This window comes from Salmo trutta, chromosome 3, assembly GCF_901001165.1.
Source record: "Salmo trutta chromosome 3, fSalTru1.1, whole genome shotgun sequence".
NCBI lineage: Eukaryota > Metazoa > Chordata > Actinopteri > Salmoniformes > Salmonidae > Salmo > Salmo trutta.
This window is the reverse complement of record NC_042959.1, coordinates 31,118,082-31,141,838: the sequence shown is the minus strand read 5'-3', so window position 1 is coordinate 31,141,838 and position 23,757 is coordinate 31,118,082. Positions and strand designations below refer to the sequence as shown.

At 43.6% G+C, this 23,757-nt stretch overlaps 1 protein-coding gene across 1 annotated transcript in view; it reads right to left on the bottom strand.

The window, feature by feature from the left end:
• Nucleotides 1-23,757, bottom strand: part of LOC115172750 (phosphatidylinositol 3,4,5-trisphosphate 5-phosphatase 2B) — a 38,709-nt gene that overhangs the window by 10,914 nt on the left and 4,038 nt on the right. Inside the window, exons 2-17 of the mRNA XM_029730480.1 lie at nucleotides 14,713-14,776; nucleotides 12,073-12,365; nucleotides 11,577-11,717; nucleotides 11,366-11,453; nucleotides 10,497-10,586; nucleotides 10,127-10,387; nucleotides 9,829-9,943; nucleotides 9,622-9,722; nucleotides 9,428-9,530; nucleotides 5,475-5,671; nucleotides 4,157-4,274; nucleotides 3,486-3,582; nucleotides 2,918-3,056; nucleotides 2,680-2,779; nucleotides 2,433-2,521; nucleotides 1,854-1,935 (exon numbers count right to left, since the gene is read on the bottom strand). Coding sequence (XP_029586340.1) covers nucleotides 1,854-1,935; nucleotides 2,433-2,521; nucleotides 2,680-2,779; nucleotides 2,918-3,056; nucleotides 3,486-3,582; nucleotides 4,157-4,274; nucleotides 5,475-5,671; nucleotides 9,428-9,530; nucleotides 9,622-9,722; nucleotides 9,829-9,943; nucleotides 10,127-10,387; nucleotides 10,497-10,586; nucleotides 11,366-11,453; nucleotides 11,577-11,717; nucleotides 12,073-12,365; nucleotides 14,713-14,776 — 2,078 coding nt within the window. The remainder of the gene's footprint in view (nucleotides 1-1,853; nucleotides 1,936-2,432; nucleotides 2,522-2,679; nucleotides 2,780-2,917; nucleotides 3,057-3,485; nucleotides 3,583-4,156; nucleotides 4,275-5,474; nucleotides 5,672-9,427; nucleotides 9,531-9,621; nucleotides 9,723-9,828; nucleotides 9,944-10,126; nucleotides 10,388-10,496; nucleotides 10,587-11,365; nucleotides 11,454-11,576; nucleotides 11,718-12,072; nucleotides 12,366-14,712; nucleotides 14,777-23,757) is intronic.

Below are 23,757 nucleotides of genomic sequence, written 5' to 3'. Positions count from 1 at the left end.
GCTGCCTCAGTATGTATGATGGTAATTTGGTAATTTGCATATACTGGTAATTTGCATATACTCCATATACTCCAATGTTAATATTAATTTTCACAAAGACTGCTGCCTCAGTATGTATGATGGTAATTTGGTAATTTGCATATACTGGTAATTTGCATATACTCCATATACTCCAATGTTATGAAGAGTGATCAGATGAATTGCAATTAATTGCAAAGTCCCTCTTTGCCATGCAAATGAACTGAATCCCAAAAACATTTCCACTGCATTTCAGCCCTGCCACAAAAGGACCAGCTAACATCATGTCAGTGATTCTCTTGTTAACACAGGTGTGAGTGTTGACGAGGACAAGGCTGGAGATCACTCTGTCATGCTGATTGAGTTCGAATAACAGACTGGAAGCTTCAAAAGGAGGGTGGTGCTTGGAGTCATTGTTCTTCCTCTGTCAACCACCGTTACCTGCAAGGAAACACGTGCCGTCATCATTGCTTTGCACAAAAAGGGCTTCACAGGCAAGGATATTGCTGCCAGTAAGATTGCACCTAAATCAACCATTTATCGGATCATCAAGAACTTCAAGGAGAGCGGTTCAATTGTTGTAAAGAATTCTTCAGGGCGGGGCACCACCAGTACAGAGCTTGCTCATGAATGGCAGCAGGCAGGTGTGAGTGCATCTGCACGCACAGTGAGACAAAGACTTTTGGAGGATGGCCTGGTGTCAAGAAGGGCAGAAAAGAAGCCACTTCTCTCCAGGAAAAACATCAGGGACAGACTGATATTCTGCAAAAGGTACAGGGATTGGACTGCTGAGGGACTGGAGTAAAGTAATTTTCTCTGATGAATCCCCTTTCCGATTGTTTGGGGCATCCGGAAAAAAGCTTGTCCGGAGAAGACAAGGTGAGCGCTACCATCAGTCCTGTGTCATGCCAACAGTAAAGCATCCTGAGACCATTCATGTGTGGGGTTGCTTCTCAGCCAAGGGAGTGGGCTCACTCACAATTTTGCCTAAGAACACAGCCATGAATAAAGAATGGTACCAACACATCCTCCGAGAGCAACTTCTCCCAACCATCCAGGAACAGTTTGGTGACGAACAATGCCTTTTCCAGCATGATGGAGCACCTTGCCATAAGGCAAAAGTGATAACTAAGTGGCTTGGGGAACAAGACATCGATATTTTGGGTCCGTGGCCAGGAAACTCCCCAGACCTTAATCCCATTGACAACTTGTGGTTAATCCTCAAGAGGCAGGTGGACAAACAAAAACCCACAAATTCTGACAAACTCCAAGCATTGATTATGCAAGAATGGGCTGCCATCAGTCAGGATGTGGCCCAGAAGTTAATTGACAGCATGCCAGGGCGGATTGCAGAGGTCTTGAAAAAGAAGGGTCAACACTGCAAATATTGACTCTTTGCATCAACTTCATGTAATTGTCAATAAAAGCCTTTGACACTTAAGAAATGCTTGTAATTATACTTCAGTATTTCCATAGTAACATCTGACAAAAATATCTAAAGACACAGAAGCAGCAGACTTTGTGAAAATGTATATTTGTGTCATTGTCAAACTTTTGGCCACGACTGTAGAATTGCCGGAAATTAGCTTCAAAACTGCTAATGTTTTTCTCCGCCCCATGGCAAAATGAGTAGAATTGCAGGAAATTAACTTTAAAATGTAAATATCGCTCATTGCTGTCATGAGGGGGGCCGCTAAAATGTTTTCTCACAAGGGGATGGGGTTGGGAGGGTACGCAGACCCATGAGCCACTGCGGCCCCTCATGATGAGTTCTGTTTTTTTGTGGCCCCCAGCCCCATCAAAATTGCTCATCCATGTCGTAAACCTAAACCCACCATAGGAGTTGCAGGTGATATGTGTCTCTGAGTAAGACTTCCACAGAATCCGGTCACACCATGATGGCACATTGACACGCACCTGTAGACACAGAATAGAAGAACGGCTATATTTATTGTGTGTTTGTGTGTGTTCGATGCGGACACATTGAACATAGAATTGATTTAGAAATGTTTTATTATATAATGTAGGGAACACTGCATTCCAATCATACCAGCCATTTCACTCTGTGAGGTAGTTTTAGTAGTCATGGTGACAGCTGCCGTCAAAGCAACTACCCCCTGTGTCCCCAATAGAGACTGATTTGGTTACACATACAGTAAATCCAGTCGTGAGCTATACTTCTTTGTGTAGAATGTTTAGGGGGGCAGGTTACACTAGTTGAAGAAGCGAAGGTTCCCAACCTAGCATTATGCAATTCCTTTATTTGCTGACTGCTTTCACAAGGCTCACAAATGATGCTTTGTGTGGATTATTCATCACTTACCGATTGAATGTAATTCAGACAACACGCTGATTTGGACACAATGTAGCTTTGAGAGGTTGGGTCAGATAGTGTCACAAGGAGATAGACTCACGCCAGAGGTCTTGTACTTCTGCCACAGGTAACTGTCCCTGGACCCCCTCTCATACCGATAGGTGGGTGGAAACGCAATCTTCTCTTCCTCTTAACCAGGACAACGTGAGAGAAAGGGAGAGAGAAGGGGTAGATTCAGAGACAAAAGCAACGAAGAGGAGAAATTATTGACAAGAATAAATAACACAGGTATTTTCACCCGCACAGCAACACACAGTTTGACATGACGTCAGTAGGATGCTACTCACTGAAATTGAGGAAGGCCTTCCTCTTGTGTCGTTCTCGCGTCAGCTGGTCAGCACACATGAGCTCATCAAACTCCCGCTTGGAAACATGTTTCAGAATGTCCTGTAAATCAATAGCAATGCAGTATGAGAGAATTCAAGGTACGGTTCTGGGTCTATGAAGATTCTTGTTTTCGGGTTACACAAAATTCGCTGGGGAACAACAAAACAGAGAGGGGAGAGGAGACAGGGTTTGTCTGACCTGTACGTCCAGATCTAGTCTGTAGTTGAGGTCTCCACACCAGAAGAGATGTGTGAAGCGCAGGCTGACGTCAAAGGCACTGAGCTGCCGGTCACCCAGGGACAACAGTCTGAGGATGTCCGCACAGTTCTGGTTCCTCCTGACAGGACCACAAGCACAGGGAGGGACAACATCAACTCACACACATAGACATGCTGCGTACATACATTGGAAACGTATACACTCTACAGCCCTGGAATGTCCTTATATAGAAAGTACACAGTGTACATCAATCTGATGATAGTTGTGTTGAACGTTACCCTAATGTTTTATCCGTCAGCTAACACCCAAATGATATACCAAACAGCTGAACATTGGAAATAGGTGTGTATACAGTTGTGTATACCACAGGAGGTTGGTGGCACCATAATTGGGGAGGACGGACTCATGGTAATGGCTGGAGCGGAATTAGCGGAACGGTATCAAATGCATCAAACACATAGTTTGATGCCATTCACTCCGTTTCGGCCATTATTATGAGCCGTCCTCCCCTCAGTAGCCTCCACTGGTGAATACAATATGTACATACCTGAGTACTTTCTCACTGCCAGAGGTCAGGTGGCAGTTAACAAATCCAAAAGAAGTACTGTTGAAGAGTAAGGAAACCCCAACTGCACCTTTATTTCCTGGAAACAAACAGATTTGACATTTTAAAGGTTTACCTCAGTTAGTTAATAAAACACAACATCTCATTCCTGTTGATCATGCTCGGATTTCATAGATCGGGAGTGTGAAACTCATTCCACGGAGGGCCGAGTGTCTGCAGGTTTTTGTTTTGTTCCTTCCAATTAAGACCTAGACAACCATGTAAGGGGAGTTCTTTACTAATTACTGACTTTAATTCATCAGTCAAGTACAAGGGAGGAGCAAAAACCCGTAGGCCCTCCGTGGAATGAGTTTGACACATGTCTTCGGCTGTAGGCTACGCCAAAGATACACTATGTGTCAGTGGAGGCTGCTGACGGGAGGACGGCTCATAATAATGCCTGGAATAGAGTCAATGGAATGGTATCAAGCATGTTGTTTCCTTGACATTCCATTGACTCCATTCCATCCATGACTATGAGCCGTCCTCCCCTCAGCAGTCTCCACTGGTATGTGGATGTGTATACTACACATTGTTTTCTGAGCCGAGGAGGAGGGTGTGGTGTTATGGGTAGCCGACCCATAGACGACCCAAGTAGGGGCCTGGCATTATACCCAGTGTATTCCCCAGGCCAGTCTTCACACTGGCTGTGTTTACATGGCTGATGCGACTCTCGTGCTCCGGCTTCACAAACACTGCCAGCCTCATGTTCCACAGGGACTGTACTGCCACCTGCAGGACACATAACCACAGTACACTATAACAGAGCAATTAAGACATAGGCCTACAATTCTGCTGTTTGAAAAAAGCTAAAGTAATGATAACATATATGTCTTGATTTTTCATGGAAGTATCATAATCATAGACATAAGCAATGGTTTTTAGACATTTTATTGCTAGGCTAACTCCAGTAAGTATCTGGTAAATGAATGAGCAATAAACCTTAAGATGCTCTAGACTTCCAGTTAATACCAACAATTTATATTTACACTAGATGACTATCATGGGAAGCTGTTTTGAAGCCACCACGCCCCCATCTTGGCACTCCACCACTGTTGTAAAAAAAATATTTTGGAAGCTATAGAAATGCATTGTTTTGCCACGTTTATTCCATTACAGACACATTAATGCATACTTTTTCATTATATTATGTGAGCTAAACATACAAATACATTTTTTTAAATATATACAATTATTTTCCTTAAAGCATACTTTTTGAAAGTTTGAATGTTACTGTCCCCACTGCAACAACAAAATACTGAAATCCATGTAATTTTGTCCTTAAAACATTTAATTGAAATACTGTAGAATTCCATTAATTCCTATGGAGAACCCTCTCTCCTTGGGAGTGCCAATAATGCCCACTGACGGTTTCAAACCCTCTCATTGGCCAATACATAGCATCCACAATCCAGGGTTTATATACGTCATTGGTTTATACACCCTTTTCTATGTACCTCTTTTTGCAAATACAAAGAGCACGTAAAGTAACTGTCACAGAGATAAACACCTATCATTGCTTCAGGATGAATGGGTAAAAGAAAAAGTACATCAAACAGATATCCTATAAGGTGAGCAAGGGCATAATGACATAATGCAAACACATGACAATCAGAGAAACTGAAATCTAGGAGAAAGGGCCAATAAGGTATAGGGACAGAAAGAAAGAGACAGAGATAGAAAGATGGCGAATGAGCGACACATACGGTAGAGATGGAGGAAAATAGGGACATGGAGATGGAGAAAAAGAAACAGAGAGAGATGGAGAAAGAGGACTGGGGACGACAGATGGAAATGAGCTGTTTGCTAAATCTGGTGCAACATTTCCTTTCTCCGTATTCTAAAACGTACGATTTTGTTGTACATTGCCTGTGTCCCAATTTTTTGTTGTTGAGTTAAATGGAGAACAATAGAGGAAAAACTGATGCTCACCTGTTTGTACTCTATATGAGTGTAGCTGTGTAGGGTAGCCTTGACGTGCTCGGTCCACTCCTTCTCCCCCTGAGAGTTCTCCTGGGTACCCAGGGCGTAGATGTCATGAGGCAGCAGAGCTGTGGACTCATCTGGGGTTCGCCCCAGACCACAGCACGTCACCCAGGACTGCAGACTGCGAGGGGGAGGGGAGCCACCTGGACACCCAGCCATTAAGATCATTAGTAAGGGTCCAACTCAGTATAGACCACCATCTAGTGCTTCAAATAAAAAATAGGGTGTTTCTAATAAGAAAATTGTGGCTTTCTAGTGTAATAACCCTGTAATAACCATAGCCATACCAGTAAAAGTTCTGGTTTTTTTTTTTCACCTTTATTTAACCAGGTAGGCAAGTTGAGAACAAGTTCTCATTTACAATTGCGACCTGGCCAAGATAAAGCAAGGCAGTTCGACAACATACAACAACACAGAGTTACACATGGAGTAAACAACATACAGTCGATAATACAGTAGAAAAAAAATAAGACTATATACAATGTGAGCAAATGATGTGAGATAAGGGAGGTAAAGGCAAAAAAATGCCATGGTGGCAAAGTAAATAAAGTATAGCAAGAAAAACACTGGAATGGTAGATTTGTAGTTTGAAGAAAGTTCAAAGTTCCACTATAAATAATATGGTGCAAAGGAGCAAAATAAATAAAATAAATAAATACAGTAGGGGAAGAGGTAGTAGTTTGGGCTAAATTATAGATGGGCTATGTACAGGTGCAGTGATCTATGAGCTGCTCTGACAGCTGGTGCTTAAAGCTAGTGAGGGAGATAAGTGTTTCCAGTTTCAGAGATTTTTGTAGTTCGTTCCAGTCATTGGCAGCAGAGAACTGGAAGGAGAGACGACCAAAGGAGGAGTTGGCTTTAGGGGTGACCAGAGAGATATACCTGCTGGAGCGCGTGCTACAGGTGGGTGCTGCTATGGTGACCAGTGAGCGGAGATAAGGGGGGACTTTACCTAGCAGGGTCTTGTAGATGACCTGGAGCCAATGTGTTTGGCGACGATTATGAAGTGAAGGCCAGCCAACGAGAGCATACAGGTCGCAGTGGTGGGTTGTATATGGGGCTTTGGTGACAAAACGGATGGCACTGTGATAGACTGCATCCAGCTTGTTGAGTAGGGTATTGGAGGCTATTTTGTAAATGACATCGCCGAAGTCGAGGATTGGTAGGATGGTCAGTTTTACGAGGGTATGTTTGGCAGCATGAGTGAAGGATGCTTAGATTTCACTTTGGATTGGAGATGATTGATGTGAGTCTGGAAGGAGAGTTTACAGTCTAACCAGACACCTAGGTATTTGTAGTTGTCCACAAATTCTAAGTTAGAACCGTCCAGAGAAGTTATGCTGGATGGGCGGGCAGGTGCAGGCAGCGATCGGTTGAAGAGCATGCATTTAGTTTTACTTGTGTTTAGGAGCAGTTGGAGACCACGGAAGGAGAGTTGAATGGCATTGAAGCTCGTTTGGAGGGTTGTTAACACAGTGTCCAAAGAAGGGCCAGAAGTATACAGAATGGTGTCGTCTGCGTAGAGGTGGATCAGAGATTCACCAGCAGCAAGAGCGACATCATTTATGTATACAGAGAAAGGAGTTGGCCCAAGAATTGAACCCTGTGGTACCCCCATAGAGACTGCCAGAGGTCCAGACAGTAGGCCCTCCGATTTGACACACTGAACTCTGTCAGAGAAGTAGTTGGTGAACCAGGCGACGCAATCGTTTGAGAAACCAAGGCTACTAAGTCTGCCGATGAGGATGTGGTGATTAACAGAGTCAAAAGCTTTGGCCAGGTCAATGAATACGGCAGCACAGTATTGTTTCTTATCGATGGCGGTTACGATGTCGTTTAGGACCTTGAGCGTGGCTGAGGTGCACCCATGACCAGCTCTGAAACCAGATTGCATAGCGGAGAGGGTGCGGTGGGATTCGAAATAGTCGGTAATCTGTTTGTTGACTTGGCTTTCGAAGACCTTAGAAAGGCAGGGTAGGATGGATATAGGTCTGTAGCAATTTGGGTCAAGAGTGTCACCTCCTTTGGAGAGGGGGATGACAGCAGCTGCTTTCCAATCTATGGGAATCTCAGACGACACGAAAGAGAGGTTGAACAGGCTAGTAATAGGGGTTGCAATAATTTCGGCAGATAATTTTAGAAAGAAAGGGTCCAGATTGTCAAGCCCAGCTGATTTGTAGGGGTCCAGATTTTGCAGCTCTTTCAGAACACCAGCTGAATGGATTTGGGAGAAGGAGAAATGGGGGAGGCTTGGGCGAGTAGCTGTGGGGGGTGCAGTGCTGTTGAATGCAGTAGGGGTAGTTAGGTGGAAAGCATGGCCAGCCGTAGAAAAATGCTTATTGAAATTCTCAATTATAGTGGGCTTATCGGTGGTGACAGAGTTTCCTATCCTCAGTGCAGCGTGCAGTTGGGAGGAGGTGTTCTTATTCTCCATGGACTTTACAATGTCCCAGAACTTTTTAGAGTTGGAGTTGCACGAAGCAAATTTCTGTTTGAAAAAGCTAGCCTTGGCGTTTCTAACTGCCTGTGTGTATTGGTTTCTAACTTCCCTAAAAAGTTGCATATCGCGGGGGCAGTTCGATGCTAATGCAGAACGCCACAGGATATTTTTGTGTTGGTTAAGGGCAGTCAGGTCTGGGGAGAACCAAGGGCTATATCTGTTCCTGGTTCTAAATTTCTTGAAAGGGGCATGCTTATTTAAGATGGAGAGGAAGGCATTTAAAAAAAATAACCAGGCATCCTCTACTGACGGGATGAGGTCAATATCCTTCCAGGATACCAGGGCCAGGTCGATTAGAAAGGCTTGCTCGTTGAAATGTTACAGGGAGCGTTTGACAGTGATGAGTGGAGGTCGTTTGACCGCTGACCCATTACGGGTGCAGGCAATGAGGCAGTGATCGCTGAGATCTTGGTTGAAAACAGCAAAGGTGTAATTAGAGGGCACATTGGTTAGGATGATATCTATGAGGGTGCCAGTGTTTGCGGCTTTGGGGTTGTACCTGGTGGGTTCATTAATAATTTGTGTGAGATTGAGGGCATCAAGCTTGGATTGTAGAAAGGCTGGGGTGTTAAGCATGTCCCAGTTTAGGTCGCCTAGTAGCACGAGCTCTGAAGATAGATGGGGGGCAATCAGTTCACATATGGTGTCCAGAGCACAGCTAGGGGCCGAGGGGGGTCTATAGCAGGCGGCAACGGTGAGAGACTTGTTTTTGGAGAGGTGGATTTTTAAAAGTAGAAGTTCAAATTGTTTGGGTACAGACCTGGATAGCAGGACAGAACTCTGCAGGCTATCTCTGCAGTAGATTGCAACACCGCCCCCTTTGGTCGTTCTATCTTGTCTGAAAACGTTGTAGTTAGGGATGAAGATTTCACAGTTTTTGGTGGACTTCCTAAGCCAAGATTCAGACACAGCTAGGACATCCGGGTTGGCAGAGTGTGCTAAAGCAGTGAATAAAACAAACTTAGGGAGGAGGCTTCTAATGTTAACATGCATGAAACCAAGGCTATTACGGTTACAGAAGTCATCAAAAGAGAGCGCCTGGGGAGTAGGAGTGGAGCCAGGCACTGCAGGGCCTGGATTCACCTCTACATCCCCAGAGGAGCAGAGAAGAATAAGTATGAGGGTACGGCTAAAAGCTATAAGAATTGGTCGTCTGTGACGTCCAGAATAGAAAAAGGAGCAGGTTTCTGGGGGCGATAAAATAGCTTCAAGGTATAATGTACAGACAAAGGTATGGTGGGATGTGAGTACAGAGGAGGTAAACCTAGGCATTTAGTGATTATGAGAGAGATATTGTCTCTAGAAACATCATTGAAACCAGAAGATGTCAGATGTCAGATAGTAATAGTGGAAGACATATTACTCTAGGACAGTGAGGTTCTATTGATGTCATAGTTACCCATATTCCAGCTGCCCACAAACACAGAGATGACGTCAGGTTCACTCAGATGGGAGTGTCTGGTCTTCATCAGCTGTAGCAGCTGGCAGAATGCCTCCCGTTTCTGGAGGGAAGAATGTTCTCAGTCAATATAAAAACTACAATGGAATCCAATGGGTGGCAACACACACAGATGAATGTAGACCTGTATGTACCCTTGCACTCTCAAACGTGAGCTCTCGTGGGGTGTTGTGATGACTGTCCACTACCATGCGCAGCTTGGCTGGACTGCTCTGGAACTTGACTAGCTGCAGAACTGACACGTGCGCCCGCAAGGAAAAAGAGGGGAATCGTTAAGATCACTGAAAGCTTCTTCATCGAACTGGGTCAAGTAATGTCAGGTGTTGATGTTATTCTCTTACTCCGGTCGTGTGAGACTGTCTCCGCTCCGAATGACCCGGCCTTCTTGTCAAACAGCAGCACTCCTGTGTCCAAGTCCACTGACACGGTCTGTCTGCCGTAACGCACCATCTTAATCTAGACACACACACACACACGCACACACGCACACACACACACACACACACACACACATACACACACACACACACAAAGATGATGCAACATATACAATACTGTACCACATAAATGATCAAAATATGATTAAACAGCTGGTATGCCCCCTAAAAGTATGAAGTGCCATTTGTCTTTCTCTGTCACCTGAAAAGAGTGGACAGGTATGGGCCTGGCATTGTTTTTGGCTACAGGGACTAGTGCTGGAGCATGGACTGGGGCTGGAGAAGGGGCTGGAGCTGGAGCAGGGGATGGAGCAGGGACCGGAGCTGGGGCAGGAGCAGGGACTGGAGCTGGGGAAGGAGCAGGAGCAGGGACTGGAGCTGGGGCAGGGGCGGGATCACGGGGAGGGGCAGGCTGCACAGCCAGGTTGTGATTGGTCACAGCATCTTGAAGAGCTTTCAGCACCTGCACAGTAAGAGCACAGAGAGCTTTAGACTGTATAGTAAATGAATATCAGACTGGTTTGCATTGGGGGATAGTGTGTGTGTGTGTGTGTATGTATGGGGGTACATACCCTCTTCTCCAGGGAGGACAGCAGGCTGACCAGGGCAGAGATCTTACACAGCAGGCTGTCCAACTCCATGTCTGGACCTCTGCCCATATTCTAAAAGGAGGGACAGTAATATACTGTATTAAGTAGCTGTGTGCTATGTGCAATACAGATATAAATATATAATTATACCCCATGAATGGAACATATTTAGAGGTGTTTTATTTTCAACTTTTTTAACAGTGATGCGCTGTGAAAGTTATTTTTCTCAATTGGTGCACTAGAGGGCGTAGCAGATCAGATTTCCATTTATTTTATGTCTTCTTAGTTTGTGGGTCCGTTATGGACCATAGTCGAGTAGACAGGATAGGACAGACAGGGTAGGACAGACCGCGTAGGGGCCATCCGAGTGGCGCAGTGGTCCCAGAGCTGTGCCACCAGAGATTCTGGGTTCGAGTCCATGCTCTGTTGCAGCCGGCCGCGACCTGGAGACCCTTGGTGCGGTGCACAATCGGCCCAGTGTCATCCGGGTTAGGGGAGGGTTTGGCCGGCAGGGATGTTCTTGTCCCATCGCGCACTATCGACTCCTGTGGCGGGCTGGGCACAGTACACGCTGACACGGTCGCCAGGTGTACGGTGTTTCCTCCGACACATTGGTGCAGCTGGCTTCCGGGTTAAGTGGGAATTGTGTCAAGAAGCAGTGCGGCTTGGTTGGGTCGTGTTTCGGAGGACGCACGGCTCTCGACCTTCGCCACTCCCGAGTCCGTACGGGAGTTGCAGCGACGAGACAAGACTGTTACTACCAATTGGATGCCACGAAATTGGGGAGAAAACGGGGTAAAAAAAGGACAGAACGGGTAGGACAGACAGGGTATATCACAGATGGGATGTACCTGTGACTTGGTGGAGGTGAAAGGGTAGGTGGGATGGTCAAACACTTTGGCCAGAGTCTCCAAACCGGACATGGTCAGATCAATCTCACTGTGGATCAGACAATCAGTTTCATTTTCTCCCTATGATAACCAACAAATCCATCACATCACAAACACTAAATGACATACAACACTTTAACTGTAATAGCAGTAGCAAAATGCTGAAACCCACCTGTTGAGTCCCTGGCATGCGGTGCCCAGGGTGTGGTGTAGATGGAGTAGGCCTTTTGCTCCTCTACGCAGACCCTCCACATCCAGAGGCAGCTCACTGCACAGATACTCACTGAGCAGCCCAACCACCTCACCTGCCATGCTGTGAAACCACAGTAAAAAAATCAACATTTTATGTGGGTTATCCATCATTTTACCAGAAAGAGTAGATTAAACTAACGGAATGGAATGTTTGTGTAAAAAAAAAACATTCAACACACTCTGTTGAAAAGAAACAACGTTTATTGTGAGTGTTCGCAAATGTAAGCCTGAAAGCAGCACTCAGGCAAGCTGAAGAGGAAGGGAAAGGGGATACCTAGATGCCACAGGAAAGTACTACAGTGCTAAAGTACCCTAAATAGCCCCAGACCAATATTGAACATTTTCCCTATTTATGTGTGGAACTGGAACTATATCTGTGTTCTGCTGATGTGTGATTGGTGTTAGGGAGTGTGTACCTGGGTGTGTTCAGCTCCTGCAGCCTGTGGAGGAAGAGGAGGTGGGGAGATGGGGTGACTGGGGGTCCTGCTGGGGGTCCTGCTGGGGGAGCTGTACTGACCGAGACTGGGGCTGGGCTGGGACTCCACACCAGCCCTGGCTTCTCATCATCACCTGAGCTCTCCTCACCAGGCTCTGTGTCCCTCCCCACAGGGTACAGCAGGGGGGTGACCAGACCCTTATGAGGGTGCTGGTACCCCAACACCAGGTCCCCCAGCGTACGGAAACAGTTCACCTGCACCCCTTGAGATGTCTGTGGGGAAACACACATACAGCATAGACATAATTATAATATAAATAGACATTCACAGACATAGCAATTTGCTCAAACATATAAGAATGAACATACATGGGCTGTGGTTATACATACATGGGCTGTGGCTATACATACATGGGCTGTGGTTACCCAGAAAAGTCAAAAATACCATAAACACATGATACAGAACCTACACAACACAGGTGATCTTCATGAGAGTTTCCTTTATTTACAGGATAGATGAACAAATTCCCTGAACTGGTGCCAGAATGAGCTGCAAACCGTCCATCAAGATAATGTTTATAAACTGTTACTCTAAAGTTCCTAAAGCTTGGAAGACCGTACAAATGTCTCAAAACCATAAGAACCTGTTCAGGATACGCATGTGTTGTTCCACCAAAACAAAATGGACCTGGATATGCTCAGGAGGGTCCCTTGGAGTAGAGGTGCGGTCTCTTAGGCCCTGGAGGTGCCAAACAGAAGCCACAACCACTCACCTCTGTTTGCATAGCCAGAACAAGAACCACATCAAACACTCACTGCCAAGCAGGCTGCAGAAACCACTGCTAATCAGCCACAGGACAGGAGATGATGTCACAAACAACCCCCCAGCTTCTGGTCACTGGCAAGGTTGGCTGCCATGAGTCACAGTGTTCCAGCAGTTTACTAGCCGACCTCTTGTGTTCTGAGCCAGTCTACCGTACACACGCACAAACGCTGCCCGCTATAAACAACACTCCAACAGCCAGCTGTCTCAGATACGTACAGTAAACATGGAGGGGGAAACACACATTCAACAGTCATAGACAAACACATTACGTGCCAGTCACACACACACACACACACACCGCGGGCATAGACATATTAGATGCCACGGACACACTCTCAGACACACACACACACACACACACACACACACACACACACACACACACACACACACACACACACACACACACACACACACACACACACATATTAGATGCCACAGACACACTCTCAGACACACACACACACACACACACACACACACACACACACACACACACACACACACACACACACACACACAGCAACACTGCAAACTAAAAGCCCCTTTCCTGTACGTCTTATTTTAGAAACGTTTGTTTTCATTATGTGGTTTGAAAAACCATTTTTGGCAGACATTACCTGCTCCAGTTGCCAGGGACTCTTCTAATGGTTGATGCATTTTTTCGAGGAACTCTTGAAAAGTGATTACAAAGAAAATACAGACTAAACGACTCAGGGAGACAAAAACAGCCTGTCTTTTAGCTCAAAATATCCCTTCTATAAAATAGCCCCCTCAGAAAAACAAGAAAGCAACCACGCAATCCCTATGTGGTAATGTTTTTATAGCAGTGAGACAATCTGCTTATTGGGGACTTTACTGACTTCAGTGGAAAACAAGCGAAGCAGCGCTACAGTACATGTAGCACAGCCCTCATCTGAAAAGAACGTTTACATGGTGTTTTCAAATCAAAGACTCATTACATGACTGTCTCTATGAGACAATTGTTATTGAGCTGTTGTTTTTGCACCAGATATGGTAAAGGAATGCACAGGCTGGTTTGCGGGCTGCCTCAAATGTTTTTCGTTGCTGTGTTTTTTTCTTCTTCTCATTCCTGATAATTAGGACCAGGAGCTGCGGCTCTTGAAAGGAGTCGTCCCCTATAGTCACTATCTAAAACACACCCATACAACCGCCACACACACACTATAGTCACTATCTAAAACACACCCATACAACCGCCACACACACACTAATCCGAACCATCCCTATCCCCCGCCCAACTAACCCTCAACACACATCCTTGTCCACGACACACACACACACACACACACACACACACACACATACACACACACACACACACACACACACACACACACACACACACACACACACACACACACAAAGTACAAACAGACCCATCCTCCTTAGAGCACTGGTCAACGAGTGGGTAGGTCAGGAATCTGTGAGACACACACAGACACACAATTTCTCCTCTGTGCAGCTGTCATTCTCCAAGCATGCAGCCGCATGGCAGAGATGCCATTCAAACAAAAAGGCCTAAGGCCGAATGAGCCTAGTAACAAGACACTTCCTGTTTCCCTTACAACAGACAATAACACAACTCTTTTGTAAGGATAACAACTACAGTATTGTACGGTCCATTCTTTCTCAAAAGTGGATGCTACAAGAGGATAATATCATGCTTGCACATGTAGGATATGCTACAGTATTAGCCTGGTTACTGTCAGGAATAGCTCATGTGTGTATGTGAGGGGGGTCTGGAAAGTTACACTAGCGATGGTTACTCACCTGTACAGCCAACAGGCCGTCTGCATCAGGAAGTATACGATAAGTGTGAACGTGCCGTTGGAACCTGAAAAGGGGAAAATAACATTTACAAATGTACTATATACCCCAACACAGCACTACACGTAACTATACCACTGTCTTGGGCCAGAAATAAACATTCAAAGGCAAAACATGCTTTAAAGTAGCAATGAAATAAGGATGAGCAGATGTGCTGCCCTTGTTAAAGATAAACAAGACGCTAATTTGTTGATAGTGTGACTCAGTTAGATGGTTATTTTAGCAACTTCATGGTCCACTGCATAGCGTGGGACTACATGACTACTACTGGGCAATTCCATGGAAAGGGAACTGCGCTGAGACTCAGATTTTTCACTTAAAATGTATTCCAAACAAAAACCTTTGATTTAAAAATGTAACAAACCATACAACTCTATGCACAATGACTACTTTTAATAATTTACACAGAACATTTTACAGAAACACATTTACTGGAAGAACTGTGCATATGCAAAGTTTAGTAAAATAATTTCGGTAAAAATCTCACTCCGTTTTTCATGTGACCATGTTTTTCAAAAGATCTGTTAAATAACTCCTCAAGATTAAGATTAAAAGATGTCTACTGAAAGAATGGGAAGTTAGCTATGACATGGTACCTTGACTCTGAAAAAAAACTATTTTGATTATTGAGCCACAGTAAGTGGATTTACACCCGGTAACGGAATTGCGGTAACAGAAATTTTTCATGGGTCCCCAATCTGTATTACACAGAAATGCATAATTATAGATATAAATGTCATTATCTCCATGGCGATGTATCCTAAATAGGTACACAAAAGGTATTAATATGCAAAATCTTCCTTTGCATATTTGGTTATTATTCTACACACTGGCTATTTGAATGAGCTCCTCCACTAAGCAAGACCAAATTTGGTTGGTCCGGACAGGACCAAATCTGAACCAATCATAGACATCTATGTTTCACAAGTTTTGACATCAAAGTACAGCACAGTAGAGCTCAGTAGAGTACAGTATAGTACAGTATAGTGTACTCAACTCATGTGCTCTACTGTACTGTACTGAACTCTACTCTATACTACTCTACTGTACTGCACTGTACTGAGCTATATTCTACTCAACTTTTTAAAACTTTACCGTACTGTACTGTGCTCCCCAAACTTGTGAAAAATAGATGTCTATGATTGTGTCACGTCCTGGCCAGTATAAGGGTTAATTAGTATTGTAGTTTGGTGAGGACGTGGCAGAGGGTATTCGTTTTATGTGGTTCGGGGTGGTGTGTTTTGTTGAAGGGGCATTTGGTTTAAGTATTCCGGGGTTTTTGGGCTATGTTTGGTTTTCAGGTATTCTATGTTTAGTCTAGTATGTCTGTTTCTATGTTTGGTTAATTGGGGTTGGGACTCTCAGTTGAAGGCAGGTGTTGTCTATTGATTGAGAGTCCCATATATTAGGGTGTGTTTGTTATTTGTGGGTGATTGTTCTGTGTTTCGCCTTGTGCCTTACCAGACTGTTTTTGTTGATCGTTCGTGGTTTTTGTTATTTTTGTACGTTCATTTTGAAAATAAATAAACATCAAGATGAGCCTGCACATACCTGCTGCGTTTTGGTCCTCCTTAACCGACGACAACCGTGACAGATTGGTTCATTTGTCCGGTCTGGACTAAATCTGAACCAATCATAGACGTTTGTTTCGGTCAAATCATGGCCGGTCCGGACCAGACCAAAAATCAACATCTGTGGACATTGAAATTAAAGTCGGTCCAGGCCGTACTAAAAAATAGCATATGTGGACATTGAAATGAAGGCCAGGGTGGACTGACCAATTTTCAACATTTTTCAACGTCCATGAACATTCGGTGTTGGTCGTGTCAGTGGGTAAGGATGCTGGTTACAGTAAATGGAAAGAGAGGGGGCTCATGGGTAGGTGTTGGCAGGCAGGTGCACAGATAGGAGTCAACCTGTGCCTAGTACATGGCCCTTTGCACTCCAACTCGCCAAGTGCCGTTTTGGGTGGTGGTATAGATATTTTTTTGTATTAAGTTTTGTTGTTGTTGTTCTGAACCCATTGCCCGCAAGTTCGTCATGACGTCTTCAAGTTTGCTACCTAAGGGACAGATCGAAATTTACTGTATAACAATAATTGTAGCGGCCCTGTGTTTATAAACATGTATATCTACTTGGCTTTTGTGGCACAAAAATAAACTCAGCAAAAAAAGAAACGTCCTCTCACTGTCAATTGTGTTTATTTTCAGCAAACTTAACGTGTAAATATTTGTATGAATATAACAAGATTCAACAACTGAGACATAAACTGAACAAGTTCCACAGATATGTGACTAACAGAAATGGAATAATGTGTTCCTGAACAAAAGGGGGGGGGGGGTCAAAATTAAAAGTAAGTCAGAATCTGGTGTGGCCACCAGCTGCATTAAGTACTGCAGTGCATCTCCTCCTTATGGACTGCACCAGATTTGCCAGTTCTTGCTGTGAGATGTTACCCCACACTTCCACCAAGGCACCTGCAAGATCCCAGACATTTCTAGGGGGAATGGCCCTAGCCCTCACCCTCCGATCCAACAGGTCCCAGACGTGCTCCATGGGATTGAGATCCGGGCTCTTCGCTGGTCATGGCAGAACACTGACATTCCTGTCTTGCAGGAAATCACGCACAGAACGAGCAGTATGGCTGGTGGCATTGTCATGCTGGAGGGTCATGTCAGGATGAGCCTGCAAGAAGGGTTCCACATGAGGGAGGAGGATGTCTTCCCTGTAACGCACAGCATTGAAATTGCCTGTAATGACAACAAGCTCAGTCCGATGATGCTGTGACACACCGCCCCAGACCATGATGGACCCTCCACCTCCAAATCGATCCCGCTCCAGAGTACAGGCCTCGGTGTAACGCTCATTCCTTCAGCGATTAACGCAAATCCAACCATCACCCCTTGTGAGCCAAAACCGCGACTCGTCAGTGAAGAGCACTTCTTTCCAGTCCTGTCTGGTCCAGCGACGGTGGGTTTGTGCCCATAGGCGACGTTGTTGCTGGTGATATTTGGGTGAGGACCTGCCTTTCAACAGGCCTAAAAGCCCTCAGTCCAGCCTCTCTCAGCCTCTCTCAGCCTATTACGGACAGTCTGATCACTGATGGAGGGATTGTGTGTTCCTGGTGTAACTCGGGCAGTTGTTGTTGCCATCCTGTACCTGTCCCGCAGGTGTGATGTTCGGATGTACCGATCCTGTGCAGGTGTTGTTACACGTGGTCTGCCACTGCGAGGACGATCAGCTGTCCGTCCTGTCTCCCTGTAGCGCTGTCTTATGCGTCAGTAATATAAGGACAGAATGCACTTCTAATTTACACATCTCCATCTGGCTTTGGGTGGTCATCTTATTTTTTTAACATAGCTACATCTGCGGGCTTTCATGCTTTTCTGTCGTGCGTAATGTGCAGTAGCCTATGTCATAGCCTATGTATTGGATAACGGTACAATCATTTGGCCTTTTTTGGGCTTGGGCTCATAAAATATCTTTAATGTAGGGCTCATAAAATGTCTTTAATGTAGGGCTCATAAAATATCTTTAATGTAGGGCTCATAAAATGTCTTTAATGTAGGTGTCACGACTCCCGCCGAAGTCGACCCCTCTCCTTGTTCGGGCGGTGTTCGGCGGTCGACGTCACCGGCTTACTAGTTGCCACCGATCGATGTTTCACTGTTCGTTTGGTTTTGTCTTTAGGTCTTTGTGTACACCTGTTTTGAGTTTCCCTAATTATGTTCATTATTTAAACCTCTACATTTCCTGTTTGTCTTGTCGGTGATTGTTTGTCCGTTTAGTGTAGTTGGAGGTGTTTTCTCCAGACTATGTATTTTTAAGAGAAGATGGATTTAATAATTTTAGTAAACACGTTTTGGTTTACCTTCATCCCTGTGTCCTGCGCCTGACTCCTCCACTTCTCTAAGAAGAACCGTTACAGTAGGGCTCATAAAATATCTTTAATGTAGGGCTCATAAAATGTCTTTAATGTAGGGCTCACAAAATATCTTTAATGTAGGACTTCATATATGGCTCATCAGTCTCAGGTAGCATCAGACTTGAATTTTCATGCCGATCAAAGCTCTAATCAAATCCAGACATCAATATGCTCTATGTGCTTGAGAATGACACTTCCGGTTTGGGTGGGAAATATCGTGTTACCCGGGAAAAAAGTGATTATTCTCAAGATGGAACATTTATAAAATACCGGGAAAATATTCAACCCTAGTCTGTAGCTTATTCTTTGGATGTTTGGGGTTGCTGGTGAACCATGATGTGCAGGCATGATCAAAGTGACACTGGACTAGCACTCTAGTCTTTCAGGTGTCTATAGGTTTCCATCCAATTGGCAACAGATTGTCATGGAAATATTCTCAAATCTGCATAAAAACAATATATACATTTCAGGGTTTCCTTTAGGAAAATTTGGCAGACAACATGACCGGGAAGATTTTAATTTACCAGACATTTGAGAAATTTACCGGACATTTGCATTCAGATCCAACCTGGCGCAGCCAGCGCCATCAATAAATGAGGGATATTGACCAAATGAGCAGTGGTGTAAAGTACTGAAGTAAAATTACTTAAGTAGGTTTTGGGGGGTATCAGTACTTTACTGTTTAAATTTTTGACTACTTTTACTTTTACTCCACTACATTCCTAAATAAAATAATGTACTTTTTACTCCATACATTTTCCGTGACACCCAAAAGTACTCGTAACATTATGAATGCTTAACAGGATAGGAAAATGGTCCAATTCACACAATTCATCAAGAGAACATCCCTGATCATCCCTACTGCCTCCAATCTGGCAGATTCACTTAACACACATGCCTCGTTTGTAAATTATGTCTGAGTGTTGGAGTGTTCACTTGACTATCCATAAATAAATGTAAAAAAGAAAATTGCACCATTTGTATTGCCTAATAGAAGTAATTTGAAATTATTTATACTTTTACTTTTGATATTTAAGTATATTTTTGCAATTACATCTACTTTTGACACTTAAGTATATTTAAAACAGAATACTTTTAGACTTTTACTCAAGTAGTATTTGACTGGGTGACTTTCACTTTTACTTGAGTCATTTTCTATTAATGTATCTTTACTTTTACTCAAGTATGACGATTGGGTACTTTTTCCACCACTGCAAATGAGCCACATTTACATGTCCTTAAAAACAGCCTATAACAAATTCCCAAAACACTATTCCTTGGTTTCGATGTGTAGCGTATGCAAAACTTTAAAGCAAATTTGTTTTATTGTTTTTTAGGCTACTTTCATAAAACAATAATGGTCCACCTCACGGTTCAGCTGTCGGCGATTTGAGTCCTAAATGCATCAGGGCATTGCATGCATAGGCCTACAGGCTAACGTGTCCACTGTATGATTTGTATTTATTACGGATCCCCAAGACAGCAGCTACTCTTCCTGGGGTCCAGCAAAATTAAGTCAGTAATACAATTTTTAAAACATTACAATACATTCACAACAGATTTCACAACACATGAAGTGTATGCCCTCAGACCCCTACACTACCACCACCTATCTACAACAGAAAATCCATGTGTATGTGTGTATAGTGCGTATGTTATTGTGTGTGTAGGCATGTGTCTGTGCCTGTGTTTGTGTTGCTTCACTGTCCCTGCTGTTCCATAAGGTGTTTTTTTAATCAGTTTTTGAAATCTTATTTTAGTGCTTGCATGTAGTCATGGCTCTATGTAGTACTGTGTGCCTCCCATAGTCTGTTCTGGACTTGGGGACTGTGAAGAGACCTCTGGTGGCATGTCTTGTGGGGTATGCATGGGTGTCCAAGCTGTGTGCCAGTAGTTCAAACAGACAGCTCGGGGCATTCAATATATCAATACCTCTCACAATTACACTTTGAGCCAGGAGAGATTGACATGCATATTATTAATATCAGCTCTCTGTGTATATCCAAGGGCCAGCCGTGGTGCCCTGTTCTGAGCCAATTGCAATTTTCCAAAGTCCCTCTTTGTGGCACCTGCCCACACGACTGAACAGTAGTCCAGGTGCGACAAAACTAGGGCCTGGAGGACCTGCCATGTTGATAGTGCTGTTAAGAAGACAGAGCAGCGCTTTATTATGGACAGACTTCTCCCCATCTTAGCTACTGTTGTATCAATATGTTTTGACCATGACAGTTTACAATCCAGGGTTACTCCAAGCAGTTTGGTCACCTCAACATGCTCAATTTATTCAAGATTCAGTTTAGGTTTAGGGTTTAGTGAATGATTTGTCCCTTATACAATGCTTTTAGTTTTTTAAATATTTAGATCTAACTTATTCCTTGCCACCCATTCTGAAAGTAACTATCTCTTTCTAAAGAGTTGCAGTCATTTCAGTCACTGTAGTAGCTGAAGTGTATAGTGTTGAGTCATCCGCATACATAGACACTCTGGCTTTACTCAAAGCCAGTGGCATGTCGTTAGTAAAAAGTAAGGGGCGACAGCTGCCTTGGGGAATTCCTGATTCTACCTGGATTATTTTGGAGAGGCTTCCATTAAAGAACACCCTCTGTGTTCTGTTAGACAGGTAACTCTTTATCCACAATAAAGCAGGGGGTGTAAAGCCATAAATAACACTTACGTTTTTTCCAACAGCAGACTATGATCAATAATGTCAAAATCCGCATTGAAGTCTAACAAAACAGCTCCCACAATCTTTTAATCATCAATTTCTCTCAGCCAATCATCAGTCATGTGTGTAAGTGCTGTGTTTGTTGAATGTCCTTCCCTATAAGTGTGCTGAACGTCTGTTGTCATTTTGTTTATTGTAAAATAGCATTGTATCTGGTCAAACACGATTTTTCCAGAAGTTTACTAAGGGTTGGTAACAGGCTGATTGGTCGGCTATTTGAGCCAGTAAAGGGGGCTTTCTATTCTTAGGTAGCGGAATGACGTTAGCTTCCCTCCAGGCCTGAGGGCACATACTTTCTAGTAGGCTTAAATTGAGGATATGGCAAATAGGAGTGGCAATATTGTCCGCTATTATCCTCAGTAATTTTCCCTCCAAGTTGTCAGACCCCAGTGGCTTGTCATTGTTGATAGACAGCAATAATTTTTTCACCTCTTCCACACTCACTTTACGGAATTCAAAATTACAATGCTTGTCTTTCATAATTTGGTCAGATATACTTGGATGTGTTTATTGCTGGCATGTCATGCCTACGCTTGCTAATCTTGCCAGTGACAAAGTGATTAAAGTAGTTGGCAATGTCAGTGGGTTTTGTCAATGAATGATGGAGCTGAGTTTGCCTTCTTGCCCCAATTTTTTGCTCCAAAGCTTTTACCTCTTTCATCTTTGTTTCATAGAGTAGTTTCTTCTTTTTATTCAGTTTAGTCACATGATTTCTCAATTTTCAGTACGCTTGCCAATCGGTTGCGCAGCCAGACTTATTTACCATTCCTTTTGCCTCATCCCTCTCAACTATACCATTTTTCAATTCCTCATCAATCCATGGGGATTTAACAGTCCTTATAGTAATTTTCTTAATGGCTGCATGCTTATTAGTAACTGGGAAAAGCAATTTCATAAACGTGCAGCGTCTGGTTGCTCTTCATTACACACCACGCACCAACAAATATTCTTTACATCAACACATAGGAATCACTACACAACGTTTTGTATGACATCTTATACACTATATTAGGCCCAGCCTTTGGAACTTCGGTTTTCCTAGATATGGCTACTATATTGTGATCACCACATTCAATGGATTTGGATACTGCTTTAAAGCAAATGACTGCAGCATTAGTAAAGATGTGATCACTACATGTTGATTATTTAATTCCTGTGCTGTTTGTAACTACCCTGGTAGGTTGACTGATAACCTAAACCAGTTTGCTGATATTAGTCACAGTTTGAAGTTCTCTTGAGTGGGCAGCCTGATATCTGTTGATATCACATACATTATCGAGCATTTCACACGTTCGCCAGATACTGACTGTTAGCACTTGGTGGTCTAACGCAGCTTCCCACCAAAATGGACTTTAGGTGAGGCAGATGAACCTGTAGCCATATTACTTCAACAGTATTTAACATTGTCACGCTGGTATAAATGTTCGGGAGACAGGCGCAGGAATGCGTAATAGTAAAAAAAAAAAATCTGCCCAGATTACAGCGTGCCATGTAAAGGCACGGGGACGCGAAGACCAAACAAACACGTATACAAAACACAGGGTTGAGACCCAAACAAAAGTGCGAGGAGTACCTCGAATAAATACACAAGCACACAATGATACCACACTGGACAAGAACCATAATCATATGCACAATACGCGTGACACGAAAGCCAAAACAACACAGCACAGGTACTCACACAACCAACGGACATTGTAACAATAATCAACCGAATAATGGTGAACAAAGGGCACACTTATACAATTACTAATCAATGGGAATAGGGACCAGGTGTGCGTAATGACAGTTCCGGAGGGATTCGTGTCAAACATGAGATCCTCTCGAAGCATTACAGAAACGTGTATCTGAATAGAAAACGGCCACACCACCTTTGGCATTTTGGTATTTTCTGTAGATCATATAACCATGTATTGCTACCACTGTATCATCAAATGTATTATCTAAGTGAGTTTCAGAGATTGTCAGAATATGAATGTCATCTGTTACTAGCAAATTATTGATTTCATGAACCTTCTTTCTTAACGTGGGCTATTTTTTGCACTTTTCTGGGATGCTTGATTGTTTTTATTGCTTTACTGGGAAGTTTAGATTTTGTGTCACTGGACTACACACAATACCCCATAATGTCAAAGTGGAATTATGTTTTTTGACATTTTTACAAATTAATTAAAAATGAAAAGGTGAAATGTCTTGAGTAAATACGTAAGTATTCAACACCTTTGTTATGGCAAGCCTAAACACGTTCTGGAGTAAAAATGTCCTTAACAAGTCACATAATAAGTTGCATGGACTCACTCTGTGTGCAATAATAGTGTTTATTAACATGATTTTTTAA